The sequence below is a fragment of the Prunus dulcis genome, chromosome 2, assembly GCF_902201215.1.
Source record: "Prunus dulcis chromosome 2, ALMONDv2, whole genome shotgun sequence".
NCBI lineage: Eukaryota > Viridiplantae > Streptophyta > Magnoliopsida > Rosales > Rosaceae > Prunus > Prunus dulcis.
The window spans coordinates 13,737,761-13,756,740 of record NC_047651.1 but is presented as its reverse complement, the minus strand read 5'-3'; the positions used below and the strand labels follow the sequence as shown (position 1 = coordinate 13,756,740).

At 36.0% G+C, this 18,980-nt stretch overlaps 5 protein-coding genes and 1 pseudogene across 5 annotated transcripts; 3 read left to right on the top strand and 3 right to left on the bottom strand.

Annotated features, from left to right (window-relative positions):
- Nucleotides 1-304: 304 nt before the first annotated feature.
- LOC117618848 (rac-like GTP-binding protein ARAC4) lies at nt 305-3,243 on the bottom strand. The gene is made up of 7 exons (XM_034348594.1): nt 2,876-3,243; nt 2,686-2,773; nt 1,703-1,812; nt 1,503-1,566; nt 1,237-1,301; nt 690-755; nt 305-568 (listed from the first exon to the last, which is right to left on the bottom strand). Exons 1-7 carry the CDS (start codon nt 3,023-3,025, stop codon nt 470-472), a joined length of 642 nt encoding a protein of 213 aa, XP_034204485.1. The 5' UTR covers nt 3,026-3,243; the 3' UTR covers nt 305-469.
- Nucleotides 3,244-5,986: 2,743 nt separating this feature from the next.
- On the top strand, nt 5,987-6,942 carry LOC117619749 (agamous-like MADS-box protein AGL62). The gene has a single exon (XM_034349774.1). It carries the CDS (start codon nt 6,016-6,018, stop codon nt 6,706-6,708), a length of 693 nt encoding a protein of 230 aa, XP_034205665.1. The 5' UTR covers nt 5,987-6,015; the 3' UTR covers nt 6,709-6,942.
- Nucleotides 6,943-7,366: 424 nt separating this feature from the next.
- LOC117620310 (cytochrome c oxidase-assembly factor COX23, mitochondrial) lies at nt 7,367-10,401 on the top strand. Its single transcript, XM_034350475.1, has 3 exons — nt 7,367-7,607; nt 9,514-9,590; nt 10,005-10,401. Exons 1-3 carry the CDS (start codon nt 7,517-7,519, stop codon nt 10,050-10,052), a joined length of 216 nt encoding a protein of 71 aa, XP_034206366.1. The 5' UTR covers nt 7,367-7,516; the 3' UTR covers nt 10,053-10,401.
- A 580-nt stretch (nt 10,402-10,981) lies between these two features.
- LOC117620309 (cytochrome P450 714C2-like) lies at nt 10,982-13,755 on the bottom strand. The gene is made up of 5 exons (XM_034350474.1): nt 13,367-13,755; nt 12,825-13,051; nt 12,267-12,508; nt 11,719-12,067; nt 10,982-11,555 (listed from the first exon to the last, which is right to left on the bottom strand). Exons 1-5 carry the CDS (start codon nt 13,695-13,697, stop codon nt 11,130-11,132), a joined length of 1,575 nt encoding a protein of 524 aa, XP_034206365.1. The 5' UTR covers nt 13,698-13,755; the 3' UTR covers nt 10,982-11,129.
- A 1,700-nt stretch (nt 13,756-15,455) lies between these two features.
- LOC117619727 lies at nt 15,456-15,834 on the bottom strand (annotated as a pseudogene).
- A 1,607-nt stretch (nt 15,835-17,441) lies between these two features.
- Nucleotides 17,442-18,513, top strand: LOC117619698 (putative disease resistance protein At1g50180). The gene is made up of 2 exons (XM_034349705.1): nt 17,442-17,983; nt 18,281-18,513. Exons 1-2 carry the CDS (start codon nt 17,506-17,508, stop codon nt 18,349-18,351), a joined length of 549 nt encoding a protein of 182 aa, XP_034205596.1. The 5' UTR covers nt 17,442-17,505; the 3' UTR covers nt 18,352-18,513.
- Nucleotides 18,514-18,980: the final 467 nt, after the last annotated feature.

The window sequence follows — 18,980 nt, the reverse complement described above, 5'->3', positions numbered from 1 at the left end:
TAAGTTTGTGATTGAACTTCAATTGGATAGGCCATATAGCGGTACAAACTGGACAAATCAAACCAATTTGAAGTGTTTAGTTTGGTTTTGATGTTTATTTACTTGGGCCTTTTTTTTGGGTTTCAGACTAGTTTAGTTACTTGGGCCTTTTTTTTGTTTTGATGTTTATTTGTGGCATCCAACTATTTTTTCCGGTGTAACAGAACTGAAAAGAGCCACAAGTTCTGAAAGGCAGGAAAAGCTTCTTGGCATGCTTGATACATAGTTTGAGCACATACTATTTTTTTGAAATGGTCCACCATGATTTACCCCAAACCCAATAACATTATAATGAAGTTAAAAGAAAAAACACAATGAATATTGCACACTTTTCTCCCAGAAAAGAGAAGGAAGCACCCAGAAAGAAAAAGAGGGTTGAAAAGAATGAACAAAAGTGTCAAAGAAGCTGTCAAGGAGAGAGAGAGAGAGATTAAAGAACTCTGCAGATGTTCAAATTTCTCTTTTGCTTCTTGGACTTTGGAGGATGCAGAGCCAACTTGATAGCTGCATCAAAAACAGTCTTCACATTCTGCAATTTGAACAATAAGATTTTCAACATATGGAGTTCCTCATGAAGACCAAGCATTGACTTTTACATACTGGAAACACATTTTTCTTTTCATGAGCACATTTGCACATGTGAGGCATACCTGCTGTTTCTTTGAGCTGCACTCTATATATGCCACAGCTCCTATTCGTTTTCTCAGATCTTCACCCTAAAATATTTAAGAAATGCTTTAGAATAATAAATAATAAAATAAATTACCCAAAAAAAAAAACAGCACCAGAAGTTTGTGGCATAATCCAGTTCAGCTTTAGGAATTAAACACACCATAACAAGACAGCAAGGGCATCATATCCACTAAAAAGTAAAACATGTTCAGTGATTAGTGAACTTCCTGGGATAATATTATAATGAGGTCTAGAACCTTGAATTCCCTTTTGTTCTTTTTCTTTTGTTTTTTATACGAGTGATATTGGGAGGAGAGTTTTCTCTTACACATACTACTGTCAAGATGCTACGGAAGTTCGGACATAAGACTACTGATCTGTAAGTCAAAGCCATTTTTTCTTTTTCTTTTGTTTATCTGCCTTATTAATATCCAAACAGCAATAACAAGGACCAATAATTTTGACACAGCTTTTACAGAAGCATGTTTGTGGAAAGGCAAAAAGTAGCTGTAGTGGAAAATCTACCTGTTGTGTTGAGATGGTACATGCCCCAGGGTAATCCATTAGGAACTGTCTATCCTCTCTCAGATCTGCCATACCAGAAAATCCATATTTTTCAGACAGAGATAAAAAGAAATCTTCTTCTTTCATGCTTCACTTTTTATCATTCTCAACCAAACATACTCAATTATTTAGAGAATGCAGAAACTGCACACTATACAGCTACCTCTGTCAATCCAATTTGCAGAACGTAGAAAAAATTGGGTTTGGTAGTGGAAAGAATGGATTACCTAGTTTGGTCCCCACCAGAATTATAGGCACTGATGGAGCATAATGTCTCAGCTCAGGGACCCACTTCTCCAACATAACAAGAAGTGAAAAAGAGAAAGGCATAGAATCTGATTAGTATATGCATTAGGTACATGCAAATAGGAAAAGTGAATCTTTGAGAAGAATTTAATAGATAAAGAAGAGAGATAAAGAAACCTACTTTCTTTGGTATGTTCTCATAGCTAGGCCTACTAATGAGGGAAAAGGCAAGAAGGAAAACATCAGCTCCTCTGTAACTCAGTGGCCTCAGCCTGTTGTAATCTTCTTGACCTGCATATGAAGATTTCATAGATTGTAAAAAAAAGAAAATGGTTTTCAAAGGCAAGGGAAAACTTTTATTGAGACCGGTTTTTTGCTGTCACATGTAGCTGTCATTCAAATGCATTATTTCCTGCTTTTTCTTTTTTCTTCTTAAGTTGATGGAAGAAATTGCACTTTGCTTTCCTTATAGCACCTGAAGTATAATGATCGCTGCATCTAGCAAGGCCCTTTTAGGATCTGATGCAGTAGTGCTCACACCACCTTTTTTCACATTACCAAAAACTTGACATGTTTGAAACATCAATGAGAAAGTGCTTATAATATAAGATGTGAATATGACTGATATATATATATATATATATATATATATATATATATTATTGCTTTGGTAATTAATCATATCTTTAATATTTCTTTTTTCTTTTTCTTTTTTTTTCTAAAACCAGCTTTACAGTTCAATTTTCTGGAAAATTTCCTTTTTATCTTGAAAATATAACATTCATGTGTCACTTATTGATATTATGAAGATGGCTTTCTGCTTTGTTTCATTGCTAAGGATACATGGTTCTTTCTATGGAAGGTTTTGGATGGTTTGTTCTTTCTATTGACACGAGGTTCAAAGATGCAGACTTAAGCCAATTTAACTTGAGAAATAAATCAAAACAAATTATCAGATAACTTTTGGTGATGATAAAATCAAACAAAAATACAATTTTTATGTTTTTCTTTGTTGTGGTAAACAATTGATCTCCACTTACATGTCAAACATAACTAAATTGACAGAAATCTGAAGTACAAGCTAGCAACCAAGGATCAAAATTCCCATTGAGCATGTGAATTATACATGAGAGAGAGAGAGAGAGAGAGAGAGAGAGAGAGTACCAGCAGTATCCCAAAGACCCAGATTTACAGTTTGCCCATCAACCAAGACATTGGCACTGAAGTTGTCAAAAACAGTTGGAACATAATCCTGCCAATTAAGAAGTTCAAAAACAAAAATGAACCCAGAAAGAAAAATCATAAGGAACTAAAACTCAATGAACCATTGACAGAAAGGAAAGAAAGTTTATACAGTAGGGAAAGTGTTGCTGGTGTAAGAGATGAGAAGGCATGTCTTCCCAACAGCTCCATCTCCAACTGTCACACATTTGATGAACTTTGAAGTTGATGCTGCTGCTGCTGCTGCTGCTCCTGTTGTTGTTCTAGTATTAGCATTAGCCATATGGCTTGGCTACACATGTACACACAAGTAATGAAGCAATTAAATCCTCTCTCTCTCTCTCTCTCTCTCTCTCTCTCTCTCTCTCTCTCTCTCTCTCTTGATGTTTTTCCTGGAACCCAATTGTCTCAGTGTTTCTCTCTCATTATGTGATGGTGGTTGTACAAAATTTGTTGAAGCTTTTAGAGGGGAAGGGAAAAGAAGGTGATTATTGAGATCACTTTAATTTGAGCTGTCATGGAGGCAAAAGGAGGTAAAGAAAAGGCTAACCCACAATGGAAATGAATCGTAGTCATAATCAAATACGAAAATGTTAACACAATCAAAAAATTTAAGGAAGAAAAAAAAAAAAAAAAAAAAACCAGAAATGGTGACACAATCAAATAACGACTTTTAGACTCTAGAGTGCATGTGGGTATTTATTTGCCTTCTACTTGGCTACTACTGCTTTAACAATTTACTAGGGGGTTAATGACGCAACGAAGATGGGGTTAATGACGCAATTGGCCTATGGTCAAATGGACATTTGGGATTTCATAAGATACTACTGATTCTAGCTCGTCTCGTAAGATAGTGCCTTTTGTTTTGTTTTCTTTTGTTTTGGTTTTACTAAAACTAGGTACAAAAGCATTTTATTCAACATATTCAAGCATATTCCCAAAAACCATGAGTAGTTATTATGCCATTGATAACATTTTTATTTATTTATTAATTTTTTTCATACAAGCAATATTCTATTAATTTAAACTATAAGGAGGGAGATTCGAATTCGGGTGCAGAGCGGCGAGCACATCCGTTCTAGCCAACTACTTGGCTAAGCCCATGTTTGCATTCTATTGATAACATTAGATGATGATTTAAGTTCGAATCTAGGTCGTGTGCTCAAAACATAAAGAGGACAGTTATTTGTACCATATTTACTTATCACATTGTTGATCACCTCTCTAATACAAATGGGCCACGTAATAAATATGGTAGAAATAATGTTATTGATTTAGCTTCAATAGTCATTTCGTGTTAGAGCTTTTATATTACCAAAAAATAAAAATTGTCTTCATGAGATTGAGAGGGGGCAATGAAATTCCCCACTTTTCTTCTGAGCTAGTCAACTTCGGTGAGTAATTGATAAATCACGGCATGATTTTAGTTCCCCTTCAAAGAATTTATTATTTATTTACACTGCCAAAGGTCCCAATCCATTTGAACTTGTGGTTGCGTCCATTCCAAGAATGGCCCCATATTTGCACCGTACCGCTATATCCGTCTGGAAAGAGGAAGAAGACAGAAGAACTTGAAATAAGAGCAATTAAAGACCCTGCTACCATCATTATATATACATCTGTCTTTTTAGATTTTTAATTAATTAAAGTTATATTTGTAAGATTTATTTATTAACTCTTTCTGTGTGTGCCAAAATTAGGAAAGAGAAGGGGGAAAATTCACACACAGGTATCATGGGAGCTTGAACTCATGACCACTTGGGAGCACACCAAAAGCTTATGCTAATTCAATTAACACCCCATTGGTGATTTCTTTACTCTTTTCAGTCCCCCTTTTTTCAATCTATCCTGCCGAACACGATGATGAATTGTGAAGACTTTTAAGTCTAGCGTTAGGTTAAGTGTCTCGAAATGGTATATGATCTCTAGACACTATTTCTTTCATATTGGTTTTGTAAGCACAAGTTGTATCCATGAGCTCATACCAAATAGTTTTTCTTTTCCTTTAGAGAGACAAATATGAGAATGGATAATAAGAGGTGAGAGAACGTTTCAAAAAAAAAAAAGAGAAGAAGAAGAGAGGGTAAGGCGGATTGTCGGATTAAAAATAATTGTTATTTAGCTTTTTTTTTTGTATAAAAATGATGGGATTGTTTTGTTTATGAAAGGGAGAATTAATTCATTACACTTCATCTTGTCTTGGAGAAATTATTGGATGGAATTGAACTTCAAAATTCAAATTAACTTCAAATTTGGGCAACAAAGATTATAATCTTGTGGATCAAGTCTCCTGATTGTTTGGCCCAAAGGAAACATGGGTAAAAAGCCTTCGTCTTGGGCCCTCTTTTGAAAAAAAAAAAAAATTCTCCTCAGCAGTAAAGCCTGTTTTCTAATTTTAGACCAATTTTTGCAGTTCTTTTTTAGATAAGATAGGTATACCCTACAAATAAAAGACCAAAGAATAACCTACGTACCATCACTAATCTTCACTTTTTTTTTTCCTTCAATTCTTGTTATTCTCATTGTTCTGTTGGTGTGTTTTTTTTTTTTTTGGGGTTTAGCAAACATAAAATGATAAACTAGAATCTTTTTTGAAAGAAAAAGATCAATTAGATTAATTAATATTCTATTGTGGGAATTAGGCCGTAATCTTCTAGGCTTATTATTGCTCATTGTCTCATTATTACACAGATTCACAATCTTTTATTCATATATTATTTTTGGGAACCACAATCTTTTAATTGTTTTAATTTTGGTTTTTTTTTTTTCTTGTCAAACATATTAAGATACGTAACGGAAAAACAAAAGATTAATACAAGCGCTTGAAAGTTAAGTTACCTATATACACTCAAAACTAAAATTAATATGCCCTAATAATAATCGAAAGAAATTTTGGTTAATTACAAGGTAGAAATTAATTAAATACAACTAGTTCCATAATTCAAATTCAAATTAATTTTCCTTTTCGTAGAATATAAGAATCTTTTATGCTGATTTTTTGGTATATAATTTCACAAATTAAGATCACACATGCACGTAGACTGATCGTCATGAAAAGATCATCCTCATCATCAGTCTTATATAAATTACAAAATTTTAGGACTTAATTCCCCCCCAAAAAAAGAAAAAAAAAGAAAAAAAAAGAGAAATTTATTAGCTGCAAAGTCAAACAAAATTATAATATATATACACACACAAAGAAACTCTCCAAAATGAACTTAAAAGTTATTTTTAACCTTTCTCTTTGATCTTGGATCTTCATATATTGTCACCATGGTTATCTTGAGAAAACTTCCCAAGAGGACCCAAGGCCGCAAGAGAATCGAGATCAAGAAGCTCGAGAATCTCAACAACAAGCAAGTCACCTTCTCCAAGCGCCGTTCTGGAATATTCAAAAAGGCGGCGGAGCTGAGCGTTTTGTGCGGCGCTGAGGTGGGAGTCATTGTTTTCTCCACGGCGGGCAAAGTGTTCTGCTACGGGCACCCGAATGTGGAGACAGTGCTAGACTGCTACCGTAGTGGGGTTGCTCCTCCTGCGGTGTTTGATGACACCGCAGGAGACCAAAACCCTAATAGAGTGCCCATGGCGGAGTTCAACAAGGAGTACATGGAGGCAATTAAAGAGTTGGAGGAGCAGAAGAGGAGGGTTGTGGAGGTGAAAGAGGAGGTGAGGATGAAGAAGGTGGTGGGTGGGTGTGGTGAGAGGTTTTGGTGGGAGGATGAGAGTGTTGATTTGGATGTGTTAGATGTGCAGGAAGTTGAGCATTACTTGATGTCATTGGAGGATGTGAGGAAGAAGGTGGCTGCTAGGCTTCATGAGGTGAGAATTCTGAATGGGACATTGACACCGGGGGCGCTGCCGCCTGTACCGGCAGTTCATCGGCTTTGTCACATGCCGATGATGACAACTGGTTTTGGTGCTCAGGGTGGACAATTTGGTGGTGGTTATCACGGTTTTGGGGTTTAGTTTAGAGAGCCTTCAAGTGTTTTGTATTTGTAATTGTATTTTTGTTTTACTTTTTTTTTGCTGATCATGTGTTATGCTTATGCAATAAAATGGTTGGGTACGTTCTTGTGATGTGGCAATGTCTTGTGCTACACCAATACAAATTGTAGGATACATTTTTCTTAGAGCATTTGGCCATGGTAACTCGTGCAAAAAAATGAAGCAAAAATGTAATCGAAAACAAGTTTCTTTGTATGTTTCCATTTACCTGCACTGCATGGGCCCTAATTTGTTTAAAATTGACAATACATTCATGATTGTGGTGGCCATGGCCAACCTGTCCGATCAACATTATGGCCCATATCATTAATAATAACCCTAACTTGTTTTCCATGCCAACTGATGAGTTTTAACTCAAAATTAATGGATAGGAAATGAAAATTTTAAATCTTTGTGATCACTTTATTTTTTATTTTTTTGGGATCGAATTGTGAGATTGCTTAACTTTGCATTCAAAGGTATTCAAATTTAAATTTCTTCTCTCCCAATATCGTTTGATAAGCAAGATAAACTGAACTACTACAAAATATCGTTTGAATTTTTTATCTCCCAATAAAGTCTCCTACAAAATAAAGTCTCATTCTGAGACTTGTTTTGGTAATTTCCACTTATTATGTTGGGCGGATTAGTTTGAACAAAAGGTTCATACTGAAATAACATAAAATATGAAGGGCTTGACTGACACAATTGAACTATAAGAGGGGTAAACTGCAATTAATCTTATTTTCAAAGATAGACCGGGAGAGAGAGAGAGTAGGAGAAGCAAGCAATGGCATCGAAAGCGTCAACACCGCCGTATCCAAGCGCTGCCAGAATCTCTGATTCTCAATGTTATCCTCAGTACACTGCGTCTCTAAAATGTAAGCTTCCGTACAACCCTAATTTCATTTCTTCTTCTTCTTTTGCTTTTATAATTACTCAATAACTCCATCTTAGCCCTTTTATCCAATTGGAAAAGCATCGACTTACTTTCACATTTAACTTTTTTGATAATTTTCTTGATGAGTCCCCAAGAACCATTGGATATCTTCGCTTTTAAGCTTTTTTTAATAAAAAAAATTAATTGGCACTGATTTGAGGCTCTAATTTTGTGAATTTATGCTTAATTTTGAGTTTTGAGGCTTTACTTTGTATTTGGTATCGGCTTTGTGAGTTGGGTTTTTGAAGTTTTGTAGTGTTTGTTTCAAAAGTTCATTTTTTTTTTTGTATTGGTTTTGTTTGTGGTGGTAATCTGGTTTTAGTTTGCAATCACATAATCAAAGCTACAGTGTGGAGTTTAGAGGTTACTTTTGGTGGAATTGGATAGCGTTGCTGATAAAAAGGTGGCTGTGTCATTGCTCTTAGAGCTATAGAGACTTAATCAACTCGAAAGCGCAATGATACCCATGATTAGTTTCGGAAAGAAACCATTGAGGATGTTCCACAAAGCCTACCCCAGTTTTCAAAGTCGTGCTTTAACCGCGTTTTTAGTTGACAGGTTCCTTAGTGTCTTCATTTTACTTGATTACCAATGTTGTAGTTTCTTTGACGTGTCCAGGCAATCAGGTAGCGGTCTAGTACTGAAGCATTAGGCTTGGAAAATCACCTTTGTGGAGAAAATCACCTTAGCATTAGCATTAGTTTCTTTGACTTGTATTTGGTGTTGCTTGCCTGGGTTGTTAGTGGAACCTTAGCTGATATGCAGCAGACAACTAATTAGCTGATTTTCGTGGGCTACCTAGTAGCTGAAAATAAGAGCTATTATTAAGTTTGTTCATCAGACCAACTGAAACAACGTCTCAAACACAAAGCCTTTGTTTCCCTAATACCTTTTTTTTTTTTTTTTTTTTCTATGGAAGCCTCAAATAGGATTCATCACAATATAACGAGCACCGCATCTCACAAGTATATCTTTGGGTGATTTAGCATTCTAGGAACAACTCTTTTTTGGCCAGGCATTTGAGTAATGCTATTTAGACACACAACATTGACCACCTTAACTGACCACCTTATGTGGCAACTGATGTGTCATGCCATGTCAATTAAAAAACAAATTAAAAAACCCTAGCATTCCTAGTGAGTGGCCTCATGGCAACATTCATTAATTGACATGGCATGACACATCAGTTGCCACATAAGGTGGTCAGTTAAGGTGGTCAATGTTGTGTGTCCAACTAAGACCAACTTTATAACATATTTACAACAAAATTTGTCATCCACATGGTATAGACATCGACAAACTACGTAATCATCTTTTCTCGAACACCACAATTGATTAAATACTTTTGGATTAAGACACTTTTCCTCTTTAAGCCTCCCCTACCGCCCATGTCATTTACATTTTTATCCTCTTTAAGTTATCCATCCTCTCTGGTCTGTGAAATTTTTGACTGCCATGTAATGGATTTCTTTTTCTTGGTTACTTTTGATTTTTCCTTGTATTTTGCTAGAGTGTGATCATAAATTGGACATGAGTATGTGATTTCTAGCTCTATTATCCGATGGCAATACTGAAGGGTATACTTTGCATATAAATATAACAAGTTCCTATTTTAGTATCAGATAATGATGAAGAGAGCTATAGTTTTTACTTCTTAGTTGTTCTTTGCACGCACACATGTGCACATATTGTTTGATAGAAAATGTGCTGGAAAGATACTATTGAGGACTGGAACAAGTTTGATAATTGTATTGTTTCATGAATTTACTTCTTAGGTACTCACTCCTAAAAGTTAAATCTCCAGTAAAATTTTGCCAAATGTTGATTCCTTTAGTGAACTTTTTCAGGTCTAGAAGAATATAATTCGGACAAGAGTAAATGTCAAGAACATTTTGATATTTACAAAGAATGCAAGAAAAAGGAGGTATTGGTGCTTTCTATCACTTAATTGCTCTCTATTTGTTATTGATAGTAACGAAAGACTGGACATCCCATTTGAACGCATGAACTTTTAATATATTGGTGGTTTCCATTATCCCTGTGAGGTCCTTCCCAATAAGAAATATATTAATTGGTTACTTGTATAGTTTCAAGAGTTGTGTGCAACTTAACCTTCATCTGCTTACACAATGAAGTCCCAGGGGTAGTCGAAAAATTACAGCTGTATAATTATTGGTTGTTGCATGGATGGAATACAAAGTCTTTCAGTGGCATCTCATTTTCCATGGTTTACCTACATGCTTCACCAATAATCAGAGGATGTAAGACATCATCTGTTTGCATTTGTCCTCCTGTACACTGCTTGTTTACTTATATGGTTTACATTTTGTATCAACAGAGGGAAGCTCGATTGGAGCGCAACAAGACTAGGTCCCTTTTCTCTTGAAATTGCTTTTGGGATCTTCCCCTCGCATCATAAGGCGCAAAAGTTAGTTTTGCACTCATCAGGGCTGGCGTTAGATTTATAGAGTGCTATACTTGATACCGAAACAAATGATAGAACAGGCTCAATTGTTTATGCCAGAGAAGTTAAGAATTTTCTTCGCATATTGTGCCATCAGTGAAAGAATGATGACTGTTTTGGATTGTCTGCAAACAATGTTAGACTTTGTTTCCATTCCAAGTCTGAAATGTTGATGATATGTTGTGTAGCATTTATATATTTTCCAGGATCTCATCTTCATTGCAAATTTACAAGAAAAGAAATGAAAAACAGCCTGAACATTTGAGCCAAATCTAATCTGATTGGAGAATTTGCATGTATATTCTTTCACCTACTCAATCTACGTTATTTTGAGTAGCTGACCTGTGTATATGGAGCATGTTCTCCTGTCATAGTTATGCTGCCATACTGTAAATCTGGACACACACATTTGGCGATAATTGAGCTAATCAATGGTTTATATTCACAGTACGGTAACATAAGGCATTTTAGCAGGCTGGCGAGAAAACATTTTTCTATATATACACACAGCTATATATAGGGTAATGTTGTCTTGCTAGATACATGTTATGTTGCTGGATATTTGAGTCATCCAGATATATTTGAGTGATTCATACAAACCTTAATAATTATGGGAGAGAGACATCTTCCCCTCTTTTTCTTCTTTTGTTTCGTAGAAATCTGTTCCTTTGCTTCTTTAACCATGGAAAATATTTTGGGAATACTTTCATCTACCCAGAAAAGAAAAAAAAAGCATGGATAGATCAATGACCTAGTCATGAAAAAGCATAAATTGAAGAATGTTCTTTCCTTTTCTCTTCTTGTTTTGTTATGTTGAAATCTGTCCCTCTGCATCTAACTTTAATGATGGAAAATATTTTACAAAACATGTTGGGATAGATCACTGACATAGATTACATATTTAGCAGCATATTGTTTCCTGCAATTCTATGAAACATTATTTGCAGATACAGAACAAATTTAACATAGGAGCCCCAGCGCTTCTGAAACTTCACAACATTACACTTTCCTGACATGGAGAATAACACCATGCCCAGGTTCAGTAACCAAACTAAAAAGAGGAGCGTGCTGGTACGCTGGTGAGAGGGAGAAGCAGAACTTTGATAGAACTGAAGCAAGAAGCACCTTAAGTTCCGTCATAACTAAATGTTGGCCAACACAGATACGAGGACCTGTTCCGAATGGCATGTAAGCCTGCGGAGACCGACAAGCCTGAAAAGTTCCATTGGCAAATCTTTCCGGGTTGAACTCATGCGCATCCGGCCCCCATATGTCAGGGTTGTGCTGTAAAAAGGGGATTGGTATTTGAAGGATCACACCCTTTGGAATCACAATGTTCTTGAGTGTGACAGTTTCAAAGGCCTCTCTAGTTACAAAGAATGCAGGCGGGTAAAGACGCAACACCTCCTGAATCACCATTTTCAGCTGCAGATAATTGTAAGGTGGCAATCAAATTCCTTGTGTCCATAAAATTTATAGCATTAATTTGAGGCCATTTGATCAATTCTTCATTTGTTTATGCTACGCATTTTGTCTTAATTAGTATACAAGTTTATCTTTATAAGAGATAATTTCTTATGTGACATACCACTTTCATGCTTCGAAGCATATCTCCGTCTAGAGGATTATCCCCGCAGATTTCGAGCACCTCAGCACGAGCACGAGCTTGCCAATATGGATGTGCAGCTAGTAACATCAAGCTCCATGATGCTGCAATGGCAGTGGTCTCATGGCCAGCAAAGAATATAGTCTTGCAGTTATCGACAATGAACTTCTTCTGCGATAGGCCTTTGGAATCCACAGCACCGGCAAGAAGCATTTGGAATAAATCTTCCTCACCTGAAGCTTCAATACGTTGTTTTACTAGCTTTAATATAATTGACTCAGCTTCCTTCTCTAATCTCCATGTTTCTCTATTGTCTTTTGTAGGCAGCAATCTGTCACCATGGTGCAAGAGCAGACATTCATATCAGATGTATGTATGTATGCCAAGGCTATAAATTTTAGATATCAATTTATTTGACGGACATAATTTGAAGTGAAACCACTTATGAGCAAAAAATTATACTGTCACACTAATTGGTATCCAAAATCTTAGAAATAAAATGCCTTGAAGATCTTTTTGTAATATCACACCTCAAACCCGGAAGCGACATGATTCCCTTTGTCAAAACTTTTTGCAGAGCCCTAAGTTTATTGAAGATATCTTCGACTTGATCATATCTGTTATTAAAACAAGCTCTTGAAATTATATCTGCAGCTAAGTTTCTCAAATACTTATCAACTTTAATTTCTGCAATTCCTCCCTTGCTGTCGATTTCATCTTCCCAACTTCTTAGCATTGAGGTTGTAGAGTCCACTATTAGGTCCACCATGCCCTTAGAAAAGAGTTGAACAAATGATTTATAACTGAGTTGCAAGCATAAAGAGTTAGTGTCTTAATGCTGTATTTTATTAGAACGTGACCATCCAAACCAAAACCAATTAGTTAAGAGTGGAGATGTCCAAAATCATTTAAGCTGTTACACAGTTTTAATTTCCGGACTTGGGATTCGCACTATCAACAAATTTAGCTCATTGTAATTATTTTCAAAACAGGTTAATGCACAATCTGTCTAAGATATTATGTCGTTAGACCATCAATATATAGTGCACTTTCAAAGAAGAATTTACCTAATTAAGAACAAAACATACCTTAACCTTATCAAGATATAGCTCGGGAGCAATAATTCCCCTTTGATGGGCCCAAATTACGCCATTCGATGATAAAAGGCCTTCGCCCAATAGTGGCCCAACAACCTTCGAAGTTAAAGAAGCCTTCCCTAAGTTTAGAGACTTGCATAGACCAATTTCCTTCACCACCTCTACATCTGTGATGCATAATTGTTGTAGGTGTGCACTTGCATACATAAATATTTGCCCTGCAACCAATACCTAATAAATCAAAATGTTTGAACCCTTCCCAAAAAAAAAAAAAAGAAGAAAAAAAAAAAGAAAAGGAAATTGGGAGCTCAAATTGAATTTGTTTTTAATACGAAGGATATGAATGAAGCATACGTGTTACTGAATTCATTGGTTTGGTTTGGTTATTTACTATTTTAAGCATGAATCGAACTAATCGGAATTGTGACGTTACACTAATTCGGTGAGTGGTTTGAGAGACAAATCAAACCAGACCATACCTAGCCCTGAGCAATCCAACCAATTATGTTATATGTGCAAGAGAGTGAACCTACCATATTCATTTCGCCACTGCTCTATGTAGGGGAAGATTTTTGAATGCCATTCATGATCAATAGAAGCTACATCACCATCATGATGGAGTTTTGTTGGATCAGCAGTCTTTGTTGCTGTTGAATGGCCCTTGCTTTGCAGCCTCTTTATTGCAGAGAGGTTCCCTAAGAGAAACGAAGGAGGAGGCCCTCTAATTCCTTGCTTCCCAAGCTTTGATCTTAGCCCTCTAGGCCTCAATAACACTAGTTCACAGAGGTATAAAAACAAGACCAAAAACCCACCCAACAATACTGACACTATGACCTTTGCTGCTACTGCTGCCTCAGCTTCCATTTTTATACTAATTCCTCCGCTTCTCTTGCTTTCTGTCTATTCTTTTTTAGTATCCAATTTATAGCAAAAACTCACAACTATGTGACTATTATTGAATTTTTTGCGAAATCATTGGAGTGTAGCATCAAAGTCGGTCTTTTGTTTCTTATGGTTCCATGGACCATGTCAACTCTTAAGCATACATCACTGCAAATAAGCAAAAGACAATAGGAATGACAACCAAAGAGGATTAACCCTCTAACCTATTCTAGGAATGAAAGAGTTTTAACTCTCACAGCCCAAATTCCAAGTACAATAGAGCCAAGACAAAATCTGAGATTCTTGCTCACAAATAGAAAGAACCAAACAAGAAAATCCTCTTTGTTTCTCCTCTCTCTGGTGCGACAACAAAAAGAGCAGCAGTTCTCAGCACACACACGGCACCTCCAAATGGTGAGGCACAATGCCGACTACTAAATTGATGCCCTCTCTCTCACTTTTATTGCTCTAGGTGCACACCGCACCTCAAGTGGTGTTCATACACACCAGCTCCACTACTAGATCTTGTCCCACCGTGTAGTCAAAAGCCAAAAGAAAGAGCCATAAAGAATGGCTGGCAGCACCCAAATATTCAAAGCTTTCCCACATTATTTGTGGCCGCACTTCCCTTTGTCTCCTGCTTCATCGTCACGAACACTAAACTCCCAAGTCAAAACTTGGAGCTATGATAATGATACCACCGTAGAAGCGGATTGGACTGGATGGTGGATATTGTTTATCCGTTTTAATGTAGTTCCTGTGGTGGTAGGATAAAGTTTCTTATGGACTCGAAAATCATTGATGGTCAACAAGTCAACTTTTTCTGTGTGCGAGCGTGCCACTATTAACAGTTAAAAACCCTAACAGACTATGAAATGTAATAACTTGCGCCCCAATCTATTGACTTTGATCAAGGGATTGTGAATTTGGGTGAGGAATATCTCACAAGTAAGTTCTTTTCTTGCCTCAAATGGTGATGATTTTACAATTTCCCACAGTAAAACTAGTAAGTCTAGCCAAAAATGAATGTTGAAAATAAATCAAACTAGTTAAAAGAGAACTGTCTATTACACAATTTGAAAAAAAGAAAAAATAAAAAAGAAAAAAAAAAGAACTGTCAAGTCCTGCTTGGATTGTTGTCTGTGACTTAGGCTGGACTGGATATACCTATGCTGAAATTGCACGCCAGCACCTTCAACTGATAGGGAGAAGTTGGAAATTGATACCAATGTTGAGATTGGCAGAGCTTTAATCAGATTTAGCCATGAAGAGGCTTGTTGAGTGGACTAAATTGAGATCTCTTCGGTCTGGACTGGATTGGCGATTACTATTTTTTATTTTTTTTTATTTTTGGAGATGAAATAAAAGTGATACATTCATACATATACAACAGAAACATCTCCAGCAATCCACGAAAACTTGATTTCATTTCTAATCATATGATTCAACTATGCCAAAGAGTCCATCTTCTCCACCTGCGCTTTCAAGCGTTAACTGAAGAAGATAGCACCCAATAATCATAGCAAATCAGAAGTAGACAACTTTTGTTTTTTCTTTAATAACTTATTTGTCCAAGTTCTAAAACAATTTGCATTAGATGACAATAGAAAGAACCTAGGATCCTACATAATCGATTAAGAAAAACTAATCCAAATATGATACTCAATAATAAAAACGTAGCAAATAATTCAGATTTTAATTTTTAACTACTTGCAATTTCCTGAATTAATGTTTGATCAATCAAGCATCAATAGCATCGCTTCCACCAATCTGAGCTTCCAGAGTTGTAGAGTAGTTGCTTCCATCAGGACCAAGAATATGGAATCTGTCTAGGATAAATTTCCGTTCCTTGTATTTCTGGCTTTTCTCCTGTGCATCCTCATATTTCCACCCCACCGTTGAGCCACATGAAACACAAGATATGTCAGCAACAATATGTAATCTGTTATCATTCTCTGCAAGTGTGACATTTACAACTTTATAAAAAAGATAAGCCTTAACATGTCTGCATTGAAACGACTTAGAAAGTACGTCATCAACAAGAAGAGCAAGATGGCGTTTTGCATTGTTTGCAACAATAGATGTTTCCCTCAAGACTGATCGCAAACATCCTTCACATGCCATCACTCTACAGCTCTAATTTATTAATTCCACATATCGGAAGCTTTCTTAATTTCTTTTTCGGCAGTTACAGAGGGAGGAGAATAGCAAGAAAACCTTTTGATTCATACTGTGTTACACACTCTACTATTTTCTTCTTCTTCTTTTTTTTTTTCTTTTTTTTTTTCTGTCTGACTGACTGACTTTTATTTATTTATGTGAGTTTTTGTTTTGAGGGTATTTGAGTCTATTTAAGTGAGTTTTTGGTTATTTTTAAAAGTTCAAAAAAAACTGACATTTATAAAAATGACGGGTAAATTTTGGCTATTTTGATAAAAATCAATCATTTGTTGATAACACTTCAGCCTTTCAAGTTTGCATTCATTCTCCCTTATTTCTTCACCTCTATCTCTCATCTTTCTCAAAATAAAAATTTAATTTAATCCTTCCATTTTTTAACAAGGAAATGAAAACTGAAAACAAAGAGACAAAAATATTACCACTTTACCCAACGTGCACACAAAAGAAACATATATAATTATGTTTCAACAACGCAGAATTGAGAAATTAGAGTTTTAGGAAGCATGAAAGGGTAAGGACAGGGTTGCGAAATATTATGTATGGCAATTGAAAGCACAAGGTACAGAAAATATTAGGCAGTAACCATGTGGAACACATAAGGAATCTTATGGGCCAAAGAACATAATGAATAAGTGAAGCTGTCAATTTCTTTCCAGGGCCATAAACAAATCAAGCTGATCAAATTTTCCTTTGGTTACCTACTAGCAAAGTATGGCCGGTAGCATACAACAATCTTCAATTAGTTTCAAGAAGCAAAACACAAGCAAAAGAAATAAATTGATGCATATCGCTGATCAACACAGTGAAACACAGGTTTAATCCAAATGCCTGAATTCAAGAACTCTTTAATACGCGAAACCCCGGTATTTGGGACCTCCCGACTTGAACCCAGCTGATCGGCGCCATTTTTACTTGTAAAGTTTAATTGTATGCGGCTATTCTTTTAGAAAAAGTCACATATTTGTTCCCAAATGGGCAAATCGAAGTGATGCCAGTCAGTCTCTTGCAATATTAGGCATATGGGATAAATTCATATTCCTTACTTCCCCATTCATAAATTCCTTGATTAATATTCCTTATTAGTTTGTTGATATGCCACTCCTATTCCTTACTTCCCCATTCCTAAATTCATTGATTCCTTACTTGCATAAATTCTTTGATTAATTCTTCAATTCCTCTATTCCTAAAGTCCTTGATTCCTTACTTCCGCTATGACTAAAATTCCTTGTTTCTTACTTCCCCCATTTACATTCCTTGATTCCTTATTAGTGTATTGATATCCCATCCGTATTATGTGTGTGCTTCTCCCATTCCTAAATTCCTTGATTCCTTACTTTCCCATTCCTAAATTCCATGATTAATTCCTTCTTAGTTTGTTGATATCCCATCCCTATTCCTTACTTCCCCATATAATTGTTATACTATTGATAGGTGGAAAGATAAGAATAATTAAGTATGCGACAGGGCAGCGACTTGGTTGACGACACTTCCTATATAAACCGAACTGAGACTTCTCCATTGGTAAGATTATTTCATTAAGTAATCTAAAAAAACAGAAGAAAAAGAAAAGTTGCTTTAGCTGTTGTCGTTTGAATCAAGATCCAGAAATATGGCCGAGGCGGTTGTTTCATTTGTGCTAGAACTGCTCAAAGACTCTGTCATTCCGGAATTGAAATTCTTGGGTGGAGTGAGCGATCAGGTGAAGCTTGCACAAACCCAGCTACAATTGATGCAATGCTTCCTCAAAGATGCAGATTCAAGACAAGGAGAAAGTGAAGCAATACGCATTTGGGCGGCAAATATTAGAGATGTTGCTTATGATCTGGACGACGCCATCGAAACGTTTGTCTTAAAAGTGGCTTCCAAGAGGAATGCAAGTCTTTTGAAAAGGTTTACTGGCATCTTCATAAAAAGAGTTCATCTTCATCAGATTGGCTCAGACATTGTGAAAATTACAACCAGAATTTCACAGTTGAATTCGAGTTTGCAAAGTTATAACCTACACCAAACAAGGGAGAGTAGAGGTGATACTTTTTTTCAAAGGCAACAGGAACGGAGGATAGCTTATCCTCATATTATCGAACCTCATGTGGTTGGGTTAACTGTTGGAACGGAGATATTGGCTACGCATCTGATAAAAAAAAATGGCCCCCGAGTTGTTTCTATTTGGGGGATGGGCGGGTTGGGTAAAACCACTCTTGCAAAACAAGTTTATCATCATGGTAAAGTTAAGCGTCATTTCGATTGTTTTGCCAAGGACGGAAAGTTTTGGAAAAAATTCTGACTAAACTCATTTCTCCTACCAATGAGCAAAGAGAAGAAATTGCAAAACTGAAGAAGGATCAAATAGCAGAGAGGCTTTGGATTACGCAAAGAGAAAGAAAATGTTTGGTGGTGCTTGATGACATTTGGACCCGTGATGCGTGGAGGTCGTTGGAAGCTGGATTTCCAATGAATGAGGAAACTGAGAGTCGAATTTTACTCACTACTCGCAACAAAGAAGTCGCTTCGTATGCGGACAAAAATGGTTTCCTCTTTGAACCACAACCGTTGAATGATGATGAAAGTTGGAAACTGTTTGAGAAGATAGCATTATAGAAATTGTATGATTCCATTTTGCACTGCATTTTTCTTTGAGATATTTAGTGATATACCCATTTCTAGCACTAATATTATAAATAAACCCTACACAATTGAATTCCTATAAACAAACCCAAAAAAAACCCAAAAAATGATAGCTAGCCTTATTGAATTTAATATTGATTATTAAATTACTTTGATGCCCTATTGAGTGCTTTGGGTATTTTTATGAGATTTTGGGGTTGGGCTTGTTTTAAGAAATTGATGGCAGTTTTGTAATTTATAAGAAGTTAAAAGCTTTTTTGTTATATTGTAAATGGGCTTTGGGTGTGTTTCTAAAGTCCATTTTATATAGGGTATTTTTATAATTTGGGCCCCCATATTGGGTATAATAGTGAATCTCCCTTTTTCTTTTTCCAAAATCTCACTCTTAAATTTATATCAATTTCAAAGTGTCAACTAACTTTTTCTCCACTCTAAAACGTCAAGAAATTCCGCCATAAG

Bases quoted from the DNA above. Each gene is read 5' to 3' on its own strand.
- LOC117620309 (XM_034350474.1), bottom strand. From the start codon at position 13,697: ATGGAAGCTGAGGCAGCAGTAGCAGCAAAGGTCATAGTGTCAGTATTG. The intron at 13,052-13,366 runs GTAGGTTCACTC...TATTGGTTGCAG, and splicing joins GCAGTGGCGAAATGAATATG to GGCAAATATTTATGTATGCA. The intron at 11,556-11,718 runs GTATGTCACATA...AATTATCTGCAG, and splicing joins TGCTTCGAAGCATGAAAGTG to CTGAAAATGGTGATTCAGGA.
- LOC117620310 (XM_034350475.1), top strand. From the start codon at position 7,517: ATGGCATCGAAAGCGTCAACACCGCCGTATCCAAGCGCTGCCAGAATC. The intron at 7,608-9,513 runs GTAAGCTTCCGT...GAACTTTTTCAG, and splicing joins GTACACTGCGTCTCTAAAAT to GTCTAGAAGAATATAATTCG. The intron at 9,591-10,004 runs GTATTGGTGCTT...TTGTATCAACAG, and splicing joins AAGAATGCAAGAAAAAGGAG to AGGGAAGCTCGATTGGAGCG.
- LOC117618848 (XM_034348594.1), bottom strand. From the start codon at position 3,025: ATGGCTAATGCTAATACTAGAACAACAACAGGAGCAGCAGCAGCAGCA. The intron at 2,774-2,875 runs GTATAAACTTTC...CTTAATTGGCAG, and splicing joins CCAGCAACACTTTCCCTACT to GATTATGTTCCAACTGTTTT. The intron at 756-1,236 runs GTAGATTTTCCA...TAAATATTTTAG, and splicing joins GTACCATCTCAACACAACAG to GGTGAAGATCTGAGAAAACG.
- LOC117619749 (XM_034349774.1), top strand. From the start codon at position 6,016: ATGGTTATCTTGAGAAAACTTCCCAAGAGGACCCAAGGCCGCAAGAGA.
- LOC117619698 (XM_034349705.1), top strand. From the start codon at position 17,506: ATGGCCGAGGCGGTTGTTTCATTTGTGCTAGAACTGCTCAAAGACTCT. The intron at 17,984-18,280 runs ATGTGGTTGGGT...AAGAGAAAGAAA, and splicing joins TCCTCATATTATCGAACCTC to ATGTTTGGTGGTGCTTGATG.